The sequence below is a fragment of the Anas acuta genome, chromosome 5 (genome assembly GCF_963932015.1).
Source record: "Anas acuta chromosome 5, bAnaAcu1.1, whole genome shotgun sequence".
Classification (NCBI taxonomy): Eukaryota; Metazoa; Chordata; class Aves; order Anseriformes; family Anatidae; genus Anas; species Anas acuta.
In genome coordinates this window covers 49,481,556-49,507,536 of record NC_088983.1, presented here as the reverse complement: position 1 = coordinate 49,507,536, position 25,981 = coordinate 49,481,556, and the positions used below count along the sequence as shown (strand labels likewise).

Here is a 25,981-nt window from a genome sequence, read left to right as displayed (position 1 = left end):
CAGCACCAACACAGAGCACCGGGCTCTGCCAAGGTCTCCGGAGCTTTGCTACAGTCCAGAGAGCAACTGAACAGGGCTTCAGGGCCTCCTCTCTGACACCACAAACTGAATGGGAAGATAAGAAAGAAATTAAGCAATTTTCATCTTTATAAATATGAGACATACGTATCAGTATGCTTTTATACACATATGCACATGTGGGTCTCCATTATCACTTCCTTTCTTAAAATAGTGTTTAAAACCCACACCGATTTATCAAAACTTCACAAGGAATGCAGAAGTTGGAGACTACCTCAGGTAGGCGGCTGTAATGCTAACCCAAACGAGACTTGATGAGACAGGGGACACCTGCACTTGTGAACAGTATTAAAACACCGACTTTATTCAGGAATACAGAATACATTTTCAAATATTTCCAGTTTACAAAAGTTTAAGACAAGGTTGGGTTTCAACATACAACCTCCCTTAAAGCTCTTACATAAGATCTCAATTTCAAGTTGAAAAAAAACCTCAAATCAGTTTAAAAAAAAAAAAAAAAAAAAGAACAAATGAAGGCCACAATCCTGTACTTGGATACATTCGAGCAGAATCCAGCATGGTATTGAAATTCTTTCTGCAGTCACATATTTTAGTCCACGAGTGAGTTACAGCCTTGTGCTGATACAATACATTTCAGATCTAGTACAAACTGCAAGAAGAGCACTTGTCTTACAATTTTAGTTCCCGGCATCATATGTGAAATAGCTACCAATGAGCAACAGTTAAAAACAGTACGTGCCATTTGATCACCACTTTAAAAATACAGCATTAAATCCCTCCTTCATTTAGACATTTTTAAATATTCATTAAAAATTAAATTCAGAACCAGTGTCCCTCTATCCTTTTCATCATTAATAGTTTTTCTTATCTACTAAAACCATTTGTCTTCTCTAAGATGTCTAAAAAGTAAAACGCACAAGATTAACAAGCTGCAGCATTAATTAAAATGAGAATCATCTCTTTCCTCCACCCAACTTCTAAATCTATCACGAGGGCCCTATTAGCTGTATCAAAGTGAAGTGGTGTAAATAAAACTGATTTGACTTAAAAGGAGGAGAAGAACGAATGCAGAGTTTTTTAAAAATCGCATTGCAGTCAGTGTTGTCATGTATGTCACTGCAGACAAGAGCATAGAAAATTATTCAGAGGCTCTCTTTTAAAAACACTACTGCCAATTTTCCATTAGCACAATAGCACCAGAGAGGTAAATTGCAATTTGCCTTACAAGGAACTTCAGATTACTACCAAGCAGATTCACTAATGGCCTAATTTTAAAATACACAGCACTCTGACTTCAGCAGAGGTTACACACACTCAGAACTTCTGAGGTTTAATTTCATTTTTTTTTAAATAACCCAAATCTTATTTCTAACAGGCTAAACCTAATTCCTTCATTTACCTCAAGCAGTCAGTCGTTTCTTCAAATTGTTTTGTTGAAACAAATCAAATATATTAATCCCTGCTCTGAGTGGAACTGCTCATTCCAGTGGTCACTATTCAACACAGATATGGAACCAGAATTTGGCTCTGGAGGAAAACTTTAATCTGTTTTACTTGTGCGAGAATAGATCTTTGAAAGACCATTCATTTGTTTAAATATTAAGTACAAAGGAAAGCTCCTGGAGGACTCACCTCAAACTCAAAGGTTAAGAGCAATTGCAAACAATGGAATGATTAATTCCAAGTTTACTGGCTACAGAAAAGAAATCCTACTACGTGGTATTTCATGAACATTTAGCTTCAGCCTTACAAGGCGAAGATCAAGGAACTGCAGGATTTTCAATGAAATATTTAATTTAATCAGCGTGGTTGTTGCTACCATGCTTCTCCAAAGATTCCACTGAATAATGCAGTATAGAGATGTATTAACACTACCAAAAGTGACACGTTATAAACAATTTCTGTGTGATACTACAGCAATTTCCAAAGCAACCTGCTAGCAAATCTGTTCTACATACCAGGAAACTGGAGTAAGATGAAAACCTTCCTTCAAGTTTTGGCATGTCCTTTTTGGAACAAGGTACTGAGCTCCTGTACTCCTCCAAGGTCAATGGTCCCCAACAGTAACAAGAGAGAGGAAGACAAGACTTGGTTCTCTTTTTGGATCTCTAGACAATGATATGTAACAACACCCAGGAATGTAGTCAACAGCCCAGCAAATCAACATTCAATCAGAAAGGCACAATCTCCTTTTATAACTTGCATAAAAACTAAAAGATTCCTGTACAAAGATAAATACACCCTTAGCTGGAAGGGAAAATGTCACACCATTTAGAATGCTTTTTCCTCCTTTTTTTTCTTTTTTCCTTTTTTTTTTTTTTGTAAAGTCCAAATGGATTATCTTAATGCAAAAGTTACATGAATATATACAGCCTGAAAGAGCATCTTATATATATAAATATGTACATGTATAACAGTGACTGACACAGACAGAAGCAGCAGGCTATGTCCACTCTTCTCCTACATCCTAGCAATGCAAGGCAATGTTTTTCAGATGCCACAGGCAAACATGTTTGGTTTGCACACACCCTGGTGACTCTGAACACACATGGTGAAATGCAGCCCCCCACAGAAGGCTTGCCTGAGGGCTACCTGCCACATGATTTATGCTGGACACAATGATTTAGTTTCACTAGTGTAGCTTTAGGGCACTTCAACAGGAAACATAAAACTCTAACGAAACCACTGCAAACTTTTCAATAGTACAGTTGAAAGTATAAAACATTTTAAAAACCGCAACAGAAAAATGTTAAGGCCAGTTCTGAGGCTGTATTATGTAGCTCTTACAAAAGGCTGAGCAGAACCCGAAAGAAAGGCAAGGCGGCGCCAGGGCCTGGTGCTCACCCCTGTGCCACAAATTCAGCTACGTACCTGAGTTTAACCCACCTGCAGAACACAGAACAACCATCTGTGGTGTGACAGGAACAGCTGCCTGCCTGGTGAGTTGCAAGGAGTGATTAATGAGAAAGGTCCTGCTTTGTGCAGGACAGCATAACTGCATTGCTTGAGCTCCCACCATGAGTGGAATCTGCCCCAGTACTACACATTGCTTTACAAGGATTGCTTCTCCGGTGCACTGCAGGATAGGCTGCCTAAGACCATAAGAAAAGGCTGCTGTTAATTTGTTTCCAGAGTAAGCCAAGACCATAAGCTCTAGAGCTCTACAGTCTCCCCACAGTGCCATCTCACTCCTAAAGGACCTCTGCTTGTAAATCCCTCTGGTGCCTGCCTCCCACATACCATGTCAGTTGACATGGAAAAAAAAAATATCACAAAACCAGTTCAGGTTTATGTGTGGAAACTAAGACTGAACTTGAGACATTCTTCCACATATAGCCATGCTCAAGAATTCTTGAGTCCTGAACATCTAACCTTTGGGGGAAATAATTTACCTTAGATACGGTGGAAAAAAGCAGAGGTTGTGGGAAAACAGTTTATGTCCTTTCCATTAAACAGAAAATCCTGTTTAATGACACTGTTCGTTACATGGAAGAGAAGTGGGAAATGTGCCTAATACACAAGTGGAAATAATTTTTCAAGGCCAATTTCTCTCTGGACAAGAGAAAGGCAGTGCATTATTTTCTGTATACTAAGCACAAGCACAGCACTGCGGTGGCATTTAAATTCACAGCTTACCTTCCCTCTGAACACCTTTACCTTTGAGTTGCTTTCTCAAGGGTGATTCAACACTGTGCACTGAAACACATTTCATGGGAGAACACTCTAAGAGTTAAGAAAAAAAAAAAGACAATGTTTTTCTGAAAAGACCAGAATTTCAACCAAATGAATATGAATAATGGCAAACCATAAAAAGCATAGAGAATATCGTAAGAGAAACTTTGAAATTTTAGAGTTCTACAGGTACAAACAGAAGTAAACCTATGCAATACACTACTTACATACATAGAGTATTAAACATGTGTATCCGTTCATGTACATAGGCACGGTCTAGACGATGCTAACAAGCCCCAAACCTTTCACTACATCACCTGCTTTGAGTTATTTCAAAGATTAACAAACTAGTCATTCACACTGAAGCTTTCCACGCTGGGTATTTGCTTCAGGATGGTTTTGGTGTTTAAGATCTAGCTGGAAAAGCGTTCTGGGTTTTTGTGTGTGTGGTATTTTGTTGTTGTTTGTCCAAGAAGAAACACATGGAGCAATGTTGTTTTGCCATGCTTGAAAAGAAGTCTTGCGTTGGTTTGTTGAGAAGCTTCAGTGCCTCTGTGCTCAGCCGTGAAATTTGACTGATAAGCCAACCTTTGTGATTTTCCTGAGGAAGTCCATGAAAATTTGGCCTTGATACTAGCATCTGGGAAAAAAAAACAACACGTGCTTGTTTGCTCATTTAGAGAGCTGTTCTGTTGCATCCTCACAAGTTTAAACTTTGAAAATTACATTCAGAGTGAGAATGTTCCAGGCCAAGAAGAGAAGGGTCAACTGTAGCATTTTCTGCAATTTGAGCACTGCCAGTGGGCTAGGACTGGGCTTCAGACCTCCAAGGTGAAAGACTGCCCCTCTTGTGCTTCAACGACCACCAGTTGGCACTTGACAGTAGGAAGAAAGGGCTCGCACAAGGCAGCGGACAGTCTGCAAACAAGAGTTCTCTGGCATAGATTTTGTGTGCAACATCTGTATACATTATACATGCACGCATATACATTCATATACAGTACACATTCCAAGAAATACATCGCATCAGTTCTTCAACGTAGCACTGTTTCTCTTGCTAGTCTGAACTGGAACCTGCTTGCAAGAATACTGTGGAGAGCTGACGTGACTCCAGCTCTGTCTTTGATGAGCTCAAAATGCTGAATTAAAAAATTAACTTAACATGGATTCAAATAAGTCATCACTGAGACACATTCCTGCCCAAAACCTTTTAGAAACAGCAGATTAACCAACATAGACAAGAAAAAGTAAATCCCTTCCAGCCCATCCCAACTGGGCATCCAAGCTGGAGCAGTTACACTTCTCTTTCATCAACATGGTTGACCAGAGGATCACTTGGATCTGTTGTCCTCTCAAGAAGAGTCCTGTGGCCATCCATGCTGTCATGGACATCTCTTCTCCAACTGCTGTCCGTGCCCTGAGGGCTTCCAGCCACGGGGGTGTCTGTGCTCACCAAGCTTCCCGTCCGTGAGCGGTAAGGAGGAAGATCTGGCTGATTAGGGGATTCAGACTCAGAGCAATAAGGGGGTGGAGGAAGGTCAAACCAAGGTGGTCTGCTGTAAGACACACAACACAGTGAGAGTTACTGAAAACAGTGGCATGGAGTATGGAAGAGTTTTTCAGTTAAGAATAAAACGAGCAGTATTTCTTGGCACTTCTGTGATGACTCCTATCAGGTGATCTCAAACAGACCTCGGTGCCTTACAGCACTCATGTCATTCCAAAACCTCCACAGCACCATCAGGTACCAAGGTTTCTGGTCAAAATGCAACACAGCTGATGACTTCCTGCTTAACAAGCCACACTCGGATTTTCATTCATGTGTTTACGAACAAGTCTTGGCTCACCCTCAAAGAGGGCTGCAAGAGGTGAGATTTTCCCTCTGTAACATTTACACAACCTGAGAAAGCACTCTAAGAGAAAGTAAGTAAATTTAGTGCTGGATTTATAGCTATGGATATAGATATAAACACAAGAGAGCTCTGAAGAAACCTCTGTTAAGTGACAGAGATTAATGGCTTACAGTCTACAAATAAATAATGAACTGTATTCTACACAAGACGAATTATTTTTGTTGTCATGATATCACATGAAGAGCAACTGCTAAGTAGGCATAGACAAAATGAGCACTGGATTCAGTAAAATTGTTTTTTTTGGTTCTGGAAGTAAACAAGTAAAGGGACTGAAGGGCTTAGCAGACTGATGTGAGGTCTCGGGAGCAATTAGCTCTGAAATTGCTGATGGTTTGTATCAGCCCAGGTGCGAAGCGATTACAATCTGGACTGCTGCTCATTTAGTTGTCCTTACTAATGAAAAGATATCACTATTATGAATGTCAATATTAAGACAAGGAAGCTGCTGCCAAATGCAGCAGAGAAAAGGAACATAAATTATTATATTATCATTCCCAGAGTTTGCACTAAAGAATGCCGACAGAGTGCAAGTGAACGATCTGGATCATCCAAGTTCATACCATGCCCTTTTTGTGCACTGAGGATGTCAGTTCAGCAGTTTTCTTTGGAAAGGATTTACAGATAGGGTTAAAACAAAGGTTAATGACCTACAAATAAAACCAGTATCGCTGCTACAAAAAGTAACACACCCACAAAGCTTCAAAGCACTTTCAGCTACTTAAAATAAGAATAGAGCTTTCTATTTGAGTACTTCTTTTCTGTGGGTGAGAGGGGAAGTGGTACAGAGCAGAGGGACAACACAGTTTCTTGATGCCAAATGCAGATCTCAACTTCATATACTTATCACTCATCTCCAGCGTCATTTTTTTTTTTTTTCCTTTTCAATAATATGTCCTGCAGCCTAGCTGGCTTTGGGCAAAAATCCAAACTCAGTTTTCATGTTTTGATTCCAGACCAGCACAGGACATTTCTATGAGAGAAGCGATACATTTCTTTGCATTGTCCTGCAGTGCTCAACTGCACGTGCAGAGAGAGCATGACCTACGTCTGCCTTACATGCCTTTAATACTAATAAGAGCAAGGGGACCTGACAGAATAGCAACACAGTACCTCCATCAAAAGGAATAATAAGGGTAAACAAGAAGCATGAGTACACATTCACAGAGCTGCAACCAGCAGTGTGAAACTGGTGAGAACAGAATCGGCTCCCATGTACATACCTTTGGTCTAGCACAGCCTCTGAATAAGATGGCGGAGAGTCCAGATCCACGGGCCTGTGGTAGGCCTGGTTGGACATGTACTGGATCCCGTTGTTGACGTTGTACGTGACGCTGCAGTGGTGTGGGTGATCGAGGACCACCAGGCGGGACAGCAGGACGGGGTGCTGCAGGCGGTGCACCGGCAGGGTCATGAGGTTGTTCCGTTTTCGCTGGTGGTGCAGGACTAAGGCAAGAAAGGCCACCACGAGGACAAAAATGACGGAGCTGCCGATGATGGCGTACGTAATACTAGGGTAGTAGAGGAGTTGATTTTCTGAGGTCACGTAATCCTGTCCGCTGCCAGCCTCTGCAAGACAAGAGAAGGAAGCCTGAGGTAAGTTTCACGATAAAATTGTGTTCTTCAGCCTACGCTGTGCTTCCCATTAGCACGCTGTATGACAAAGCAAGTTTTCCTTTCTTCTTCTGGATGGAAAGAAAATGAGCATATTAAAACCACTCGCATGCAATTCAGAGATTGGATGGCCATCACTTGATCCATCTTCACTCGCATTCAGTGCCTGCAGACAAACTAACAGCGAGAGAGAATCAGAAGAACGGGAAAATACACACCGGTATGAAACGTGCACCACCTTGAGAGTATCTCCCACAGCCCTGCCTATCAATCGTAACTATTTTCCACAGGTTAGAACATCCACTTCTGGGACACAAGCACGCTACCTTAGCTCTTTATACCTTGCAAAGCACACTAGAATCAGAGATCTGAGAGCCCGATCTTTAATTTTAGTGATAACGGGCAGTGCAGCTGAAGGTTACGTGGAGTTTATAAAAAAAATTTAGGAACTACACGCTCCGCCCCGGAGATCTAGCAGTCCAAAACAAATACTAGAGAAAACACAAGTAGGTGCTCAGGTAGGTGTGCTTACTTGGATGTTTGTGATCAGCAGACCTCCTGCTGGAAGAAACGCAAAAGGAGAAAGGGTGTTGGAACTGCAGACAAAAACAGTGCTGTCTGCCTGGTAAGCTGTGATACCAGTAAGAGGTGTGAAAGCTTCAAAGCAAAGTGTGCAGTCTAGGAAATGAATGGTAAAAACAAACAAATTAAAAAGATGGGTCAGGGTATAACAAAATGAGGAAATGTCAAACATGATTGGAGCTGAGGCCGTGACAGATCACACAAGTGAGCTTCAATTTGACACGGAAATGGTCCGTAGAAAGGTTGGAAAAGGTGAGAGAGAGAGCCAGGGAGCAGGAGCATGGCTGCAAACAGCAGCGGTAGAGGGAAGATTGATGATGAGAGATGAAGACCAGATCAGAAGAGGTCCCTCACACACCACGCAGTCAACGCTTTATGTGCAGGAAGCGCTGAGGAAGCAGCAGTTACCAAGTGTTATAAAAAGTTAAAATAGGGTCTGTTCGGAGTCACGATACAGGAGAAGGAATTTCTACCCAGGCTCCTGGCCCAGAGCAATAAAAGGTAATGGGCTGGCTTTGGACAACATCCACGTGGATCTTGAACAGCATGAAAATCTTAGGAGGGAAAAAAAAAAAATAAGAAAGCCAACAAAATGCAAAGGAGGAAAGACTCAGAAGCAAAATGCCACAGACACACCGATGCGACTGTCACACTTCAGACCAGCGCCAGATCCAGCAACCACGTTCTCCTGACTCCACTTCAGCACCCTGCTGACAAAGCCAAACAGCGTTTAAGGATCACCTTCTCTTTTTGGAGAATTTCCATTTTTGTGGAGGCTGTAACCCCTTACAGTCACAAAAATAGCAATGTTATTCTGACACAAGCCGTTCGCCTTCCTCAATCAAGCAAAAACAGGAGGCTGAATAGAAACAAACAGAAAATCCCAACCCCCTGACCCTCCAAAATCCACACAACTACAAAAACCTATCCAGATTTTTCATTCCCTACAGCAGAAGGCCGGGACAGTAAATCTTAATACATGATTTTTCCTTTCTTTCACCTATCGACTGAAAACATTTCTTGGTCACTCACGACTGCAGCTGAGCCACTTACAAACTTCTCCAGCAACAAAATAATGAAGTAGATACACAACATACCTGGCAGAACAGAAGAGCTTTTAGTTAGAAGGGATGAGAAGGGCAAGAAAGACTTTACCAGAACTAAGAGAGCATGACCACTGGCCCAGTGACTGACTACAAAGGGAACTACTGCTCCGAGTGGACGTGCCTTACTGATGACGCCACACTAACTGCAGATCAGAGAGCTGCTCTGCGGGCCAGCTGCAAGCCACATTTCACCACAGAATCATCCAGTTTTCATGATATCTAGTGTCACACCATAAATTTATTCCCCCACACAACAGTGCTGGAAAGAGAGCAGATCTCCTTGTCACCGCACAAGGCGAGGGCTCTGCCTCGCTCAGCAAAGCGAACAAAGCCTGCGTGAGGAATGTGCACCGGAGCAGAGGGGAAGAAAGGAGCGTACATGCACTAGGAAATCTAATTACAGCTCATCACATACCGCTAGGGCTTCTCTAATACGCTGCCTAAATTCACCAGCTGAGCCATGAAGGCTTGTCACATACCACAGACAAGGGCCAGCGTAGGGATCAGCCTTATGAAGACAGCACCGAGTTGATTTGCAAGGATTGATCCGTGGATGAACGCCACCGCCTGCGATTCTCCAGTGCAAGGACGGTAAACGTGTCATGACACCCCAGTAACACGGCACAGGACTTGCACTCAGCTTGGCTCACCAGTTACGGTGCCTTGGCATAGGACTGAGAACAGGATGCCTTTGCTGACTTGATGAGACCTAATTAGTTACCCTGGGATCACTCTGCAGCAACACAGCCCCTTCTCTTTATAATCACCATCTTATTAAAAGGGAAGGAAAAGAGCAGTGAAGTGTGTGTCAACTTGTTTTCAAAACTCTTCGGGTTATCTGCCTGCTTAGGATAGCGTCTTCTAGGTCCCGCATGGAAAGCTTCCAGATCTAAAGACATTTTGCCAGAAGTCGGATGTCTTAAAGAGGGATCTTGTAACAGCTTTAGGACAACTTGAAGAAAAAAATAAAAACCGCATTTGTTTCATCTGGTTTTATTGTCCTTTTCACACAACAGCAACCTGCCCATCTTACAAAGATGTGGGGTAAGTTTGCACTTAACATTCAGGTTTGAATCTCTGGGATCACTGTGGATAATCAGTTGTTTGCCACTAATGGTCTGCTCCTTTTCAGGATTTTAGATTTATTGCTCATATTCCCACTTAATTCACTGTATCTTTGAGAAGAAGAGCAGTCTAAGGGCAGCGTAGATCTCTCTGAACCACAAGCATGGCCAAGACGGTGCAGCTTGGAAGAGCGCTCCCTGGCGAAGGCTTTGTTTGCACTGCGGGTATTGCTTTGGGGATCTAACTCAGCATCTCATCAGCTCAGAGAGTCTGTGCATGCCTAACGTGATGCTGCACTGAGGAGTACAGATACAGCCTCTGAAGACGGAAAAAATCAGGCTGCGTCTGTCAAGTGCTCTTTCTTGAGCCCAGGGCAGTGCCGAGTACTTGGCCTGAGATGTTCTCTCCCCACACAAATAATCCAGCTCCCCAAACAGGCAGTTTCTATACCCACAGAGTGCACCGTACCCCCAGAAACAGAGCTCTGCCTTGAAAGATTTGACTAACACTGAAATACCTTCTTCTCCCACCACACAAACAAACTTATTCTTGCCTCGGAGGTGAGTTTCCTGGCTGAAAACACAAAATCCTAAAATCTCTTAGCAAAAGACAGTCACAACTGAAGTCCAGGGGTATTCCATTGTGGTGCAGTTTAAACCAAGACCAAGTTATATCTTGGCTTCTCCTTCCCTAGCAAAATCATGAAATGAAAAGCTGTAAAAGATGAAAGTAACGTTACCTGAGCCTGTCATCAGTGCTTGACTTGCAGTCCTAGAGAAAACACTTGTGCAAAGAAAAGAAATGAATTTGTCTTAATGGTCTTTCTGGAACATTATTTTGGAAGGAGACAACTAATCTCTAGGGCACCTGGAAGCAGCAGAACTACAAGACAGTTTTGACTACACGAAACATTTAGAGCATGCTTTTTCTTCTATTAGCCAATCCTGTTGAAATGAGTAACTTATCGGTGATTCAGCACCTTCTCTCATGCCCTCACAGTGCCTCAGCCTTTCTGTACCCCTAACGTGCAGAATACAAGGGAAGGTACACATGATACCTCTACTCTTACAACCTTGCCTTGACAGCGCCTCTGACTGTGAGGAGAAAGCTTTGCACAGAGAGAAAGGGGGTGCAAACAGCTGCTTCCAAAATGTGTCATCCCAGTTCGCTGCGGAGTGTGAGAGCACACAGGGGTGTGGAAGGGAATGACGGGAAGCTGAGACTGCTGTATGAAGCCAGACACATTTTGTGTGCCTTAGAGGGAGAAGGTGAGACACAACACCTGAGAAATCTTAGCTGGACATGCAATACTGCTTCAGAAAGAAGCTGCAAGCCTTTCGTTCTGCTCCAGTAACTTTCAGCAAATGTTTACACATCGCAGAAGTCACTGAGCTGAATTCAGTCATCTTCTCCCAGAAGCAGCAGGTCTTATCCAGGCAGGTTTTAAAAGTTTCGTCTGCTCTTCTATTAAATGCAAATTCACCAAAAAAAGAGGTGAGCAGGCAGTCTAATTTAGCTGAAATTCATGGCGTATTTATTCTTTCATGTTTTTTTCCCTGAAGAAGATCTATGTTTTCTAATCACACCACGTATAAACAGTTTATCAATGCCACTTATGCCTATTAAACCTTATTACCTGGGAAATGCTGAATCTGCAGACTGGAGATTTTTGGAGTGTAAAAACCTTTGTGAATAATTTAGGAAAAGAGTGATAAAGGAAACGTAACGGGCTGTGCTCAGAGGGCCATCTTATTGACTGTGAACAAATTTGCTGTCTCAAAGTTTTTAAAAAGATCTGAGTAACTGCATTAAGCCTGCCAGACGCTGGGATGAGGGGCTATTATTTTATCTTTCGCAATTCTCTGCTCAAGCCTGGCTTTTCACAGTTCATCAGAGAAAAAGCTTTTGAAATACATAATCTGAGCAGACATCTGTAGCCTTAATGAACACAAGTCACGGTCCATCTCCAACAAAGACGCTACTGTAACAACACATTTAAATTCCAACTGGTTAAAGAGCAGATCTGCAGCTTGGAAGGTGAAAGACGACAGAAATCAAACCCAGACGGGCAGAGCCCCCACCCTACATTTACTTTCTGTGCTGCAGTACTTCCCAGGGCGTCCAGCTAAGTCTCCAAACCTGGAATTTCTCATCTTTGATGACTTGATGTCCCACTAAAACAAGCCTTAAATAGATCTTGCACACTGGACTTCCAAAATATTCTTTGTCCAAGTGATGACCTTTCCAACCTTGTCATTTATTTTCTAACTCCCCCGACTGTCCTTTTCCAAGCTACAAATACAGTCTCCTCCAGACAGCACAGGCCCTTGGCTTCATGCAGTTTCATGCTCAGTTATTGTTTCTTCTCCCTCCCCCAAACAGCCTCATATTTCCCTTAGACACCTGAGAGAAGGATTTGTTTTCAACTGCACTGAAGGAGGAGCATTCCTGTCCTGCTTTGGCTTTCTCTGTTTCAGGCACAGAGGAGATTTGTTAATAGAGGTGTTACATGTGCTGAACAGACACAAGCTGTGGGTATTGGCCAAAATAACACAGTATGATTACACCTTATTAGCTACCTGGCAAGTGCAGAAGATTTCTAGGGAATGAGCAGATTGAAGCCCCCGATTCCTTCCAGGTATGTCTCCAAGAGCGATGGCTTCACCGAACTGCACAGATGTCCTGGCCTGGAAGGGCCCCAGGCTGTTCTGTGTTTCAGCCTGTGCTGACCGTGGTATTTGAGAAATGCTGGATACAGTGATGATAAGAGCATGCAAAATGTAGTTTTTACTGCCCCTCTGCACTGCTGCCCCTTTCCGAGGGACAGAAGCTATGCACGGATGGGATGTTTTGGTTTTGCGCTGTCTTGATCCACCACCCTGCAGACTGCCCCACAGCTCCTGGTCTGTAGAAGGGCTCTCAGGACCTTCTGAACTGAGAACTACACCTTCTGCAGAAGTGCAAGCATTTCAAATACTAATCAGAATCCTAAATAGCTCTGCGTGCTCTGTATTTGCCTGTTCTTTCAGATGACTGAAGAGACACTCGTGACCTTGAGTGCCGAAACAGAGCAGGACATCTTGCTATGGAAAGCTTCTTACCCATTCATAATTATATTTTTTTAAGCGTTATTGGTATCAGGGTAGCACCTTGAAGCTCTAGTAATGAAAGAGGATTTCCCTGTGTTATGTCCTGTCCAGGCTCTGAGCAAGATGATGGCCATCATCCAGCAGAGTTTAAGGCGATGGCTAAGCCAGAGGACACACAAACACACATGGACAGACGTACAACTGGCCAGCAAAGCACAGATGAACCTCCAGACAGCATTAGTCAGCAAAACCAGTGCATCACAGTGAGTCCATTACCCATGCCTTCCTCCCCAGACTGCAGCCCCTCACCCTGACGACGCTTTCAAGGCAGTGCAGCTGCGGAAAGAGCAGCTGAGTCATCAGCCTGAGGATCAGGAGCCTCACCTCTCACGTGCCCTCCTTTTTATCTTCTGCAGGGTTGGATAATTATTCCACTGCACTTCACACATCGCAGTTTAAACATTAAAAGGAAAAGAAAGAAACAAAGAAAAAAAAAAAAGCAGCAAACTGAGCAAATAAGTAGAGAACTAAGAAATACTTCGCAGTAGCCATGGCAACTGAAGTTCTAAAATTAACTTGACAGCAGTGTAAAAACCTGCAAAGCCCAAACGTGCCATTGAGCATGGAAACAAAAGGGCCAGGCCTGGCACCTGGATGGGAGCCAAGGAGGAAAGAAGTGTTACTGGAAGGCAATTCACCGACATTGATCTAAGCAGCACTTCCTGGACATACCAGCCCAAAAGGCTGCTGTCACTTGCTTATTAATTCACAGTCAGAATAGAAACTGCATAAAAGCAGGGAAAGAGCACAAAAGGGATGAACGTTCTCCTACCAAAGTCCTCCTCTCCAGGTAGAGGGGTTTAGTTGCTCCTGTTGGCTTCCTTTTTCTCTTTTGAAAAGGGGATATCAAAATCAAGGGGACTGGCAAGGAGTTTGTTACTGCACATTTCTCCTAACAGCGTTTTATGAAAGAAAGATGTCCCTCAGCAAGAGCCTGATGCACTGAAAGCTCAAGGGGCTTCCACTGTCATTGTCCCCCTCCCAGCCACCTAGTTAAAACACTTCTGGAGAAGGAAAATGTCAAACAGCACCACTGCATCTAAGGCTCTTTTGAAATGCATGGCATTGCTGGCCCAAGCTTATCAAATAAAGCAAAAACTGCTTCAAAGAAAAACCGTGCTCTCTTTGTGTGACAAACGGGCTCTTGTCAAGACTTGTGACAACCAGCAGCATCCCAGGTACCAGCCCCAGCCCCAGCACTGCATCCAAACTGGAGATAAAAGCCAGTGATCCTGTGCCACAGCCTGCTCCTTCCCCCCCATCTCCCAGGAGATGTTCCAGTCTTGCCTTGTGCACGTCACAAGCAGCATTCCCCAGCTGCACAAAGAGTCCAGATTCTGATTATCTGCATTATCTGTGTAATCCTCTGCATACAATTAATGAGTAGTATTGTATAGTCTTTAAAGTTAACGTGAAAAATAATGAAACAGAAAGCACTTGGTCCTACAGCTGGAACAAAATTGTCACCTGTGTACGAGATGTCTCCAGGACACCCCCCGACCAAACCTCAGCAAGGTCACCAAGGTTCTTGTGAGGCAATATCCATAATCACCTAGGCTCTAAAATATTTTGGATTAAAAACAGCATAAAAACAAGAAGAAAAAAAAATGTTTCAATTGAAAAGTTTACAGAGTTGTGGAATTCAAACAGGAAGACCAAAGGGGACTCAAAGTCAGTCTCCAACATCAGGTTCATCTTTAGTTCTTTAACTAAATAAAGGTATTTGGTGGAAAGTTCACTTGTCATATCTTTGGGAACACTGGAAAATTTATGCATAAGTGCAGAGTCCTGCCTTCTGTAAAGGTTAATTGGCGTAACAGAAGCCTGAGGTTGGTAAGAGCCTGGACACGGCATCAACTCTCTGCTCCCTGCCAGCACAGTAGCACGCACTACCTAGATTCATTTTGAGAGATCTTACGCAGTTTCAAGTTGAAAGAATGAAGGAAAATAGTTTTATCAAAGGCCATGGGTGAGCTTGCCTTTCCTATTCCCGTCTGACCCTGAGAGTTTGGAATCTAAGCTGCCATGAAACGCTCAGCTGACATTCCCTGCAATTGCTTTAGCACCTAAAAAGAAGAAAACAACAAAACACGTCAAAACAAAAATGTGATTAATTAGAATGAAAATCAGCAGATTAAATGTTTGCATTTTTATCACCTGTTGCCCCTGAAGCTTGGTTACACCATGTTGCCAAACGGATACTGCTATCATGGCTGATCTAAATCCACATGCCTGCAAAAAAATGCATGTTATTTCAGCAAAACGCCTGGAAAAAGCTGAACGTGGGATGCTGCCCAGGACAGGCAGATGAATTGCATTTTACAGAGTTTCTACCAGCGGTTGGTGAGAAGAGAGGCACGCTGCTCAGCGAGAGCATGCACATTAACTTCTTCCTAGATGCTGTATTGGTAGGGACAGCTGGTGTGTAAGAGGGATAATAAGGCTTGAAGAGACATGGTGCAGGGTTTATGGAGCCTGCAGAGTCAGCTGTACTTTGCAAGGAATATTGCTAGCTTAAGTGTGATTTAGATACACTGCAAAGTAAGTTTTTTAATCAGCTTTTAAATTTAGTCTAATCCTTCAAGGACTATTTGAAAGGATCTACTTTCTGAAGAACTGCTAGTCTGAAGTCCACGCGCTCTGTTTCAGATATTACTATTACGAATCCCATTTTTGCTAGAATTGTGAAGAGGAAGAAATGTTAACAGATAAGCAGTCCACGCAGCTGTCATAGTTTTAGCTGGGACAGAGTTAATTTTCTTTGTGGTGGCTCCCACAATGTTGTGTTTGGGATTTTTGATGAAAATACATGTAGTGGTGGCAACTCACCCACTTTTCATTTGCTGCAGGGCAGTGCCTGCACAGAGCCAAGGACTTTCCAGCTCCTCGAGCTGCCCTGCCATCGGGCAGGCTGGGGGTGCCCCAGGAGCTGGGAGGGGACAGAGCCAGGACAGCTGGCCCACGCTGGCCGAAGGGATGCCCCACACCACAGGGCAGTGGTGAATGAATTCCTGGGATGGCTCTGCTTGTGCACACAGCTTTTGCTTTACCAAGCAAGCTGTCTTTATCTCTACCCATGGGTTCTCACGCTTTTACCTATCCGATTCTCTCCCCCATCCCACTTGGGGAGTGTGAGAGAGCAGCTGTGCGGCGCTGAGCTGTAAAACCACCACCACATGTCCTAACAATTTAGGAACTGTTAGCAGGATGTGACCTTGAGGAAAAAACAAAGCAGAAAGCAGAGACAGACAAGACCTGCTAGGTCACCTAGACACCATCCCAGCACACCACACATCACCCATTCGTACCTACCCAAAACCCCTCCACTGACTGCATCTGGGATGCAACATAGGAAACCTGCAGCAAAACCTCTCCAGCCAGAGCCCTGCAGGCTGCCCTGGCCTCTGCCTGCCAAAGAGGAAAGCAAGACCTCAGTGACGGAGCGCATTTGGGCAGACAGTTCATGCCAAGACAGGATGCTGCGCTTCGGAGACACCCCAACTTTGCATCCCAATTGTTCTATAATCAGTGCTTCCTTACAAGCACCACTGTCTTCAAGATGGACCACTAAAAAGGTCTCAACAAATGTCATACTCGGTTGCAAATCAAAATCAAAATCTTTCCTTTAATATTATAAAAAAAAAAAAAAAGGGAAATAATGGCTAAAAAGCAACAGCAAAGATGACAACAATTGGTTGTGACAGCAGTTATAGTATGGTTTGGCTTTCCAAGTCACAGAACAGACAGCAAAGTCTGAAAAAAAAAAAAAAAGTGAAGAAATAAAATAGAATCAAAGAAAGAGAAAGAGAAGCAAGTGAAGCAAGGTGGAAAAAAGAAAGAAAAAACTGCCTTTGAAAGTGAGAGCGTACAAATGGGACATCAATGAGCATCTGGAAGGCATTAACACCAGGAAGAAGAAGATAAACTTGTGCTTTTCATCATCTGCTCAAATCTCACTTGATCAGAAAATGTGACAGGGAAAATAGGGAGTGGGAGGGGACCATTCAAAGGCTGTGGTTGCCAGTGGCTCACTACAAACCAGGCAGCTTTTCAGAAGGGCCCAAGGGGCTCTGCTCTCATCCTGCTGGTGTTTGGTACCTACCTAAATGGCAAAGCAGAGAGAACACACTTACTCAGTTCACTGTTAGGCAATGCTACCTGCGCCCTGCTCAACAAGATTAAAATTCAAAACGATCTGAAAATAATAGCTGAAATGGTCTGGGGCAGATGCAGTCAGGTGTCAGCAGAGAATAAGGTGTTAATTGGCGATGAAATATGCAACCCCAACGCTGCTCAGCTCTCGCAGGGTGTCTCTGCTGGAGGATTTAGCAAGCTCAGGACATCGCACTTCAAACAAACAAAACCAATAAAAACCAACAAGAAGACAGTTTGGTGGAGAACAGCACGTCCTGAAGACACAGTCTACCATGAAAGGTTGCAAGAATCAGGCTTGTTCAAGCTGAAGAAAACATGGGAATTAAGCTTTTAATATTTTCAAATACAGAAGCATTTTGGTGTGGGTTTGAAATGAGAGAGAAAATCGAAATACCTGATTTAACAATATAAACTCAGCGCCTTCAAAAGCTGCAGGGAAGTGTCCCGAATGAATAAAAAGAGAGATCACATCTTTATTTCATACGTCTAATTGATTAGAGCTGCTACCTTGTGTTTGAGCTGCAGTAGCTGTAATACCACCATGTGCCTCCGTGCCTCATGCTCTCTGATTTCTGGTTGCCCTGCCTGTTCTTGTGGTTTCCTCACGTGGATGAACATCCCTTTATGTCCTTAGGAGAGTTTCCCAAAGTTTTTCTACAGAATATCAAAGATCCTACAGCTTTCAGTCAAGCCAGGTTGTATCTGAGCCACCTACCCCAAAAGGCCAAGCCCCACAGCGACCTCCTGTCAACTTCCTAAGCCGTGCGTGTAGCTCGGTGTCACAGGCAGCTTTCTAAGTGGCAAGGAGAGAAAATAAAGCATGAGAGTAGATCACCTCCAGAGACCCCACACCTGCATCACCTTCAGAACATGGTCTCTTCAGAGACCTTCAGAACACAGCAGGTACGTGTGCCAAGAATAACGGAGATAAAGATGACTTTAGGTCAGCCAACGATGGTCAAGATGCCTCTCTGAAGGTCCCCTGAGACCTGAGACAGTCCTGAATATATCTGCTAGCCTGCAGCCCAAAATACAACAGACCCTGCCAAGTGAATATCCCACAACACCCCACAATACCCAAATTCGGGTTATTTTTCCGAGCGAGCTGACAAGCCAGCACTAGTTTTGCCAAATCTGTCTTGAGAGAAACAGAAAAAACGACTGAAAAACCCCTCTAACAATGACCATGGATCTTCTCCTAAATAATTTTATTTAATTTGTTGCATGATCTCATCCCACTGCCAAGTTCAGTGGAAGTTCATACTTCATTGACAAACCTATAAATTGTACAAGCCTTCCAGGCTAACCACGCATTAATAAAGGAAGAAGGAGCTCATCTCCTCCTTTCATGTGCAAAGGAAACTTGGACATCTTTCCTTTGTAGATGAATCCAGCGTAACATTTCAGACAGTAAATCAAGATATTATAGTACCTGGGACTTTCTCCAGAACCTTCATTGCTCTTTGTGAAATATGCATTGTAAAAATTTTGGTCTCACTTCAGCAAGTTTTCACATAAATAAATTAAGCAAAAAATATCTTTAATTACAGAACGAAGAAAATTGCTGCATTTGATGAAAGGTTGTTTATTCAGCACTGACAAACACAGCCTAATGAATGTGAGAGTGCCAGATTTGTTCTCACTGAAGATGAAGTCTTGCTTTTTGTTTCCACAGAGATTGGGGAAACATTTATCTTCCCTTTGACCCTGGCTGACTGACTGAACTAGTCATACTAAATTGTGCAATCCCAGATATGAAAAGCATCTGTGTACAACGCAAGAAAGAAAAATGTATTTTAACGTTTGCATTAAGAAGCAGGAATCATAATTATTAATAACAATGTCAAGATAATTACTGCACGCAAGGACAAATGGAGAGGTTTTTGGTGGCATACTTACAGTTCACATTCTGTATGGAAGGACCGGAGGCAAATAATAATGATTAGTACAGCTAAGCATAGTTTAAAAGGCCCTGAATTAGCGAATGTGTCACATGAAAATGAACCTTTATTGACAGATTCTTGGTCTAATGCATAGCAGTGGTAAAGAAGGTTAATAGAAAACTGGCTTATCACAAGCAAAGGATATTAAAGTATTGTTGCATGGTTCCACAAAACCCCAATGAAACCACGTTTGAACTGTAGCATCCTATTTTGGCCAGCTTACTTGAAGACAGACAGAATTAGGTTGGTGAGAGTACAGCATCAGAAACAAAGATGATGAATGGGGAAGCGGAGCTTAAATATCAAGAGAAAAAATGTAGGATTTATTCGGTCTAGAGAAAAGATGATTAAGAGGAGACATGATTGAAGTATTTATAATAGCCATGGGTTATAAAAACGAAGCTGGGTGACTCATTTTTAGACTGCTGGGCAGACCACAAATAAAGGCAACAAGGGCAAGAGGGAATAGATACAGGACAAATTTAACAATCCATTTCACAGATACAAGAGTAAATAGGTGACACAATGTTGCCTGACTATAAACAAAAGCTGGTTGAGTGTGCAGAATTACGTGCTGGGGAATAACCACATCATGTGGGACAAGCTTCTTGGGAGCAGCTTTTGTAATAGCTGGGACGTGTAATTTCAAACTGTAAGACACGAAACCATTTGCTACTCCTTGATAGTGCATATGCAAATAACTGTGCTGGTTCTTTTATAGTACTCTTCCTTCAAGTATTGACAAAGAAATCACAAAAGCATTACAGCAATGCAACAAGATAGGCAAACATGCTCCCCGCCTAAAAAGCAAGGCTCCCACTGATAAAGTGACTTACCTGAAGCTGCTGAATGCAACATCAGGATCAGAAGCAGGACTTCTCAGCTTCCATCACACATACCCTCCTCTCCACACATACTTTTATAGGGATTTACTTTGTCTTTACTACCACAGAAGAGGTAGTTTTATTGCTTTCCTCTAAAGCAAACCTAATTATTCTCAAGCAACTCAGAGCTGCCCTCCCCAGCACTATGTTGTATGTTGTATCATGTAATCTAAAGTGTCCATCATTCAAGACAGAGATTGAGTTAGCATGTCTACATATGAGATTAAAAACTTGACTGGATGTGTACTAGGAATGAAAATACTAAAAAAAAAGAATAAAATCAAATCAGATTCTAGACTAAGTGGAACATATCAAACATCTGGAAAGTATCGGGGAAAAACACACACAAACACTTGCTCCTCATGATTCCTCTCTCCTTTTCCAAGCCATTTTCCTTTAATCTTTCAGCTAATTTCTATTTCTGTAGATAAGGACCCCATCAAAAAGACCTCTGGAGGCTAAAGGCCCGACTCTGATCCCAACATCACTGAGTGAAGCGCAGTCACTCCTTCCTGGTGCTCTCAAAGATCAGGCTGTTTCCTTGAACTCGCACTCACCTGTGCAACACTACGGCATTCTCTCTGAACTTTCTGAACACCCAAACAATGAAACGGTGCAATTTGCTTTGATTTTTTCACACAAGTTTCAAGAGCAGGAGAATTAAAACATAATGGTTACCTACGACTCTTGAAGTGACCGATGACCTTAGAGACCTCTACATGGGAAAACCAGATCCTAAAAGGCCATTTTCACACTCTGGGGTGCAACTACCCTGCCTCACGAGTTTCACGGCAGTTCTGAAGGAATTAAAACAAAGAACAGCCTTCATAACTAAGCCAGCTAAAAGTTTAATTAAATACAATTGCTTGCTGTGCTTCCCTTCCCCAAACAGCCTCATGCATATTCATCACTGTAATTACAGGAGTAAAAAAACCTCCACAACTAATTATGCCACGCTTCTCATCTTCTGTATGCCTGGAATTTTTTACATAATTACTACTGAAATTAATTGCAAGTTAGTTAATTTTGCACTTTGTCCTTTCAAGCTTAATTGAAAATTAAAATTTCTCAAACCAAGTCATTCTTGTAAGCCTGGTGCTTTTACCTCTGATGGTGCCATACACCAGAATGTTCTTTTAATTGCTTTTAGTAACGTAGCACGGAGCACTGCAAATTTTAGCTTTTAAAGTAAGAGACTGTTAGCTTAATACATATTTACTGTGTGCTGTTCAAAGCACACTCAGCCTGCCCACTGCCACTCGCCATCTCATGTGATGCATGAGCATGTCATCCCCCGAGACACGAGCTACTCCATCAGTGCCACACTCAGTTTACATCAAGCTCAACGCTGGTTTTGTTTCTTGTCTGTGGTTCAAACAGTCTGCCTAATATTTCAAGGGCGACTAATGATTTTGGATGTCCAGTTCAACAAGAGAATCTGAAAATATTCCTTCTCTTGGGAGGCGGGGGGAAGGAAGAATCAAATGGGAAAGCCAAATTCCAGCTTGGCCTAGAAAAATAATTGACTGATTATTTTTTTTTGACTTTGCCTAGAAAAATAATTGCCTAGGAACACATGTTCCATGTGGCAAATTTTTAAATAAACAGTTTAAGTCTTTCAAAGCTATAAGCAAATGTTTAACAGGGTCTCCTCATTTCCTGGGGTGGTCTGCTCCATTTGTACGTGTGGTGGTGTACTGATTTGGGATAGGCCTTTTATGAAGGACCCAGTACAACATAAAATCTTGCTGCCTACGACAAGCCCTAGATGGGGACCCCAGAGGTTTCCATAATACAACTGGTGGTCAAACAGGACCAGTAATATGCCTGCACCACACAGCCCTGTGAGAATCAGCCAGCTATCAAGGTTATTTCATTTAAACCCATATCCCTGCTACCTAATAATGTCAACATTAACTTTCTGGCCAATTAAAATAATTCATCAATGAAAAACAAACAACAAAAAAAGTCAGCCTCTCTCTTCTTCAAATATCTTCGCCAGCCTAATTCTAAAGGATTTCTTTCTGGGTTTGATCAAATTTAAGTTTTTTCTTCTGTTAAGAAAACTTGACAATGTCTCATCAGATAGTAGGCTTTCAAAAGGACAAGAGAAATTTGCAGACAAAGCACTTGTTCCTTACTCCTCCACAGTCTCCAGGCCATTTACCTAACTCAGCTCCATGGGTAAATTTTGTCTTTTGTGGTGAAGATCCGCAGGGCGAGCTATCCTGACAGAAGGGACTCATTACTGCTGACTTTTCCTTTACTTACCAAGAGTGAAGACGCAAAGTGCTGGAGAGGAACACCTTAGTTATAGCACGATGTCAATACATGAGGTATCAAGAAAAATCGATACAAGCAACCTCAGTTGTAATAAAACCAGAATGTTTCAGGACCTCTCTGCAGCAAAAATCAGATCCCAGACACTTAATCCCATCTCCTGTGTGGGAAACTGCCTCTTGGAGCATGTGACAGTAGTGCTGAAGTCAATAAAAAGTTGTATGAGGGGGCACGTGGGTAAAGCAGCCTTGGGCCACCACTCCAGTAAGAGACAAACACATTTTCATCACTTCAGGGAGACACACACATTGTAGTCACTGGAGTTGCTACCCTAAGGAAGGTGGAACCTTAATTGCCGAAAGGAATTCCCTGTTTTAAAACTCCTCAGTGTAGAGCAAATAGCGAGTTCCCAGGGTAGACAGGGAGTAATTAAAAAGGTAATTAAGAAAAGCATGGAAAGTCAAGAGCCCAAGAATGCCAAAAAAACACTTTCAGTAAGTGTTGTAAAGAGCTATGATCAGCGATCCCTTACCAGTGCAGGAAATGAGCCTGGTATTTGTTCTGTGCCTCTGTACCCTACGAGCTGTTGAAGCTGTGATCCACGTGTGCATTGTGAACCAGGGGGTTCTGAGCAAACTAGACCTGGTTACAGTACCACAAAGTGACAATTTCTCTTCCAGAAATAATTTGAAATTCAATGATGAAAAACCCCTGCTTGTTTACCATGTCGAATGTAAAAAGAGATGCAAAATTAACTTCAGTTGAATACCTTTATGGACTGCCTGTAGTTAAATACTTCAAGTCACTTAAAATCACAAAGCTTTGTAATCAAGTCTAACATTTTCTTAAATAGCTTTTCCTCATTCTGCTAACAGTTAGCAATAGCATTACACAGACACACACAAAAACATAACCAATGGTTTGGTGTGCAATTCTTCCTTATTTTTTTTTTTTAATGTACACTTCATCTTTCACGTAGCGAGCCTTCAACATCCTACTCAAAACTTGGAGAACAGGTGCCAGGGACATTTCAGGCTAGTCCGTATTTTCTAAGGATTTCTGTATGCACACACTATACTAACTACATACTATAATAAGATTCATTTTTAAAACCTCAGAAATAAAAAAGGAAAAAAAATCAGATGTCAGTCTGGCAAATGTTGACTGCCATTTATCTCAACTACCCACCATAATACTTCTGCTTTAATTAAATATCAAATCGGTCAAGTAGGTATGCAGATTTAATTGCTGCTGCGGCTTAGAAAGAGGCTGCTTCCCCTTGAGACCCAGTGAAGGTTAGCGGGATAACCTCAGTCAAATGGAAAATCCTCAGTTTGGCAAGTTGCTGGACACAGGAATTTGTCCCCTCCGGCACAGTGAAATGCCATTCCCAGCAGTACCGCGCTCTCAGAGAAGTGCTGCTTTAACAAGTGAGTACAAATACACCTGAGATTTATGACATCTGAGCACTTGATGGAAATAAATGAAGAGGACCGTTAGAGGGAAATGGCCTGTTCAGCACCAGCTCTGTCACTTCAGTAGGAGCGGGCTCAATGTCAGAAGTCGCTCAACATCCTCAGCTCTGACTGGCATTTTTCTCCTCTGGCTCATTATTCTAAGCAACCGCTTCACACAGACACCTTGGCACCGCAGCCAGGGGTCAAATCACTCCAAGGGAAACAGCCTGAGCTCTCACAGAGGATGGCAGGTGCTACAGAGAAGAGAAAAAAAGAAGGGGAAAGCGAGGAAGTAGCTTCAAGCCAGAAGTGAGAGTCACCGCACCCGAGGGACAGAAGTCTTTCAAGGCACACAGCATCCGTGCAAAGGAGTGCTCCCCATCAAACGTGCAGAACGAGGCCAACGCGATCACAAAAAGCTCTGCTCTCTCCTCACCTATGTCCAAACGGGACTTCCACACTGTCTGCTGGCAGCCTGAAACCCACCTCACCCATCTCCAGTCCTCTGTAAAAGCAAAGCTACGTACATCTGCCTCCTTCTTCTGCACTAAGATTCAGGACCGAGAATCTCAAAAGACTCGATCAGATGGAGACTGCGATTCTGGTTCTGGGCAGGACCCAAGCAGCAAAAGCCACTGCTGGCTCACTGATACCTGAGCAGCTGAACACCAAAGCTGTTTAGGAGATAACAGCAGGCATTTGCCTCTATTCAAGAAAACCATCCGTGCGCCACGGAAAACAGACAGCGGCTGAGAAGGCACTTAGTGACACGGCCCTCTCGCATTTACAAATTGCAGATGTTCCTGAGTATCTTTATAACCCTACTCTAATACACTGTCTAGACAAAAACAAAAAACCAAAGCCCCACAGAACATAACGGATGACGCTTTCTACATCCTCCGAGGGATATTAACCAATAAATCAGGTTTTGCAGAATAGAAAAAACTGCATCTTTTTGAAAGTGACTTGCCAAACTTCAGTAAAGGAGGGGTTTTCTGTGCTTGGTAATTAAACCACGACGCTTTAAGGATAAGCAGCAGGAGACCATTCCCAGGACAATAATTAAACTAGTAGAGAAGTAACAATCTGTAGAGGTGAAGGGGAAATCAATGAGAACTTCTGTGCTGCACGCCCTCTTCTCAATACGGCAGCTTTATACAAAGACTTTAAACTCGAAGCTGATTGCACAGAACAGGTACTTCACCTGCTCTTCATCGCATGCTAATTCCACAGGAGGACGGCAGCATTTCAACATTTAACACAAGATTATTTTTTTCTATTCTCCCTCACCAGCACCTGACAGCAAAGGATATCAGGCCTGTGGGATCTGAACTGCTCAAGGGAATTCAGACCCGTGCCCTTTGATCTCCCCAAAGCTACCGAGCCTACCTGAGCTGTGATGTGCGGCCTGGCAATTAGAGGGGTTCACCTGTGAAGCAGGAGATGCCAATTCTGGTCTCTCACCCAAGGACTGCTCATGGTTTTCTACGCAGTGCAACCTACAAATGCACAAGCTGGCATACCCAGCTGCCTCCTGCCCAGCCATCTTTGCAGCATCCTGCCTCTGTCTCACCCTCGCCAGCCCAAAGACTCTCAAATACTCTCCTGCAAAGAAGGGAAAGGAAGGAAAAGAGTGTTTCCACACAAACAGCCTGAGGACACACACTTAACAGCTCTCTCCTAAAGCATATTGGTTTTAATCACCTTAGGATGAGGGCAGCAATGTGTTCCATACCCTTGGACAAAGATTTGACTGTGATAGTGGATGAAAGGGAAAAGCAGCTTAGCCTGGCTCTTTTTGAGGCGAGTGGATGCAAATGCTCCGTTTCAGGTGGAATTTAATCCTGTTTGTGCATGGCAGTGCTGCACCTTGGGAGGCTGTGGTAAACAAACTCCTGCTGGGAGCACCCCGACCAGACGGAGGTGTGAGGCGGATGACAAACTGCTTTGCCCTGCCCAAACGGGAGCAGAAACAGAACACCTCATCCCCATTAACCTATGCAGATTTTTATTTTATGTTTTTGAATAACTATTTGCCAGGCCTCGGTGGCGAAAGCAAGCGTCCTTCTCGTCTCCATTACCAGCAGTGTGGCCCTAAACAACAGGGGACAGATCAGCAACAAAC

The 25,981-nt window shown here is 43.0% G+C and overlaps 1 protein-coding gene across 5 annotated transcripts in view; it reads right to left on the bottom strand.

The window, feature by feature from the left end:
• Positions 1-354: 354 nt before the first annotated feature.
• LDLRAD3 (low density lipoprotein receptor class A domain containing 3) overlaps positions 355-25,981 on the bottom strand; it is a 127,286-nt gene continuing 101,659 nt past the window's right edge. For 3 of the 5 annotated variants that reach the window (XM_068684675.1, XM_068684676.1, XM_068684672.1), the window contains 2 exons: positions 6,845-7,190; positions 355-5,267 (listed from right to left, as the gene is read on the bottom strand). In XM_068684675.1, coding sequence (XP_068540776.1) covers positions 5,006-5,267; positions 6,845-7,190 — 608 coding nt within the window. In that variant the 3' untranslated portion in view covers positions 355-5,005. The remainder of the gene's footprint in view (positions 5,268-6,844; positions 7,191-25,981) is intronic. The other 2 variants (XM_068684673.1, XM_068684674.1) reach the window with 1 other exon arrangement.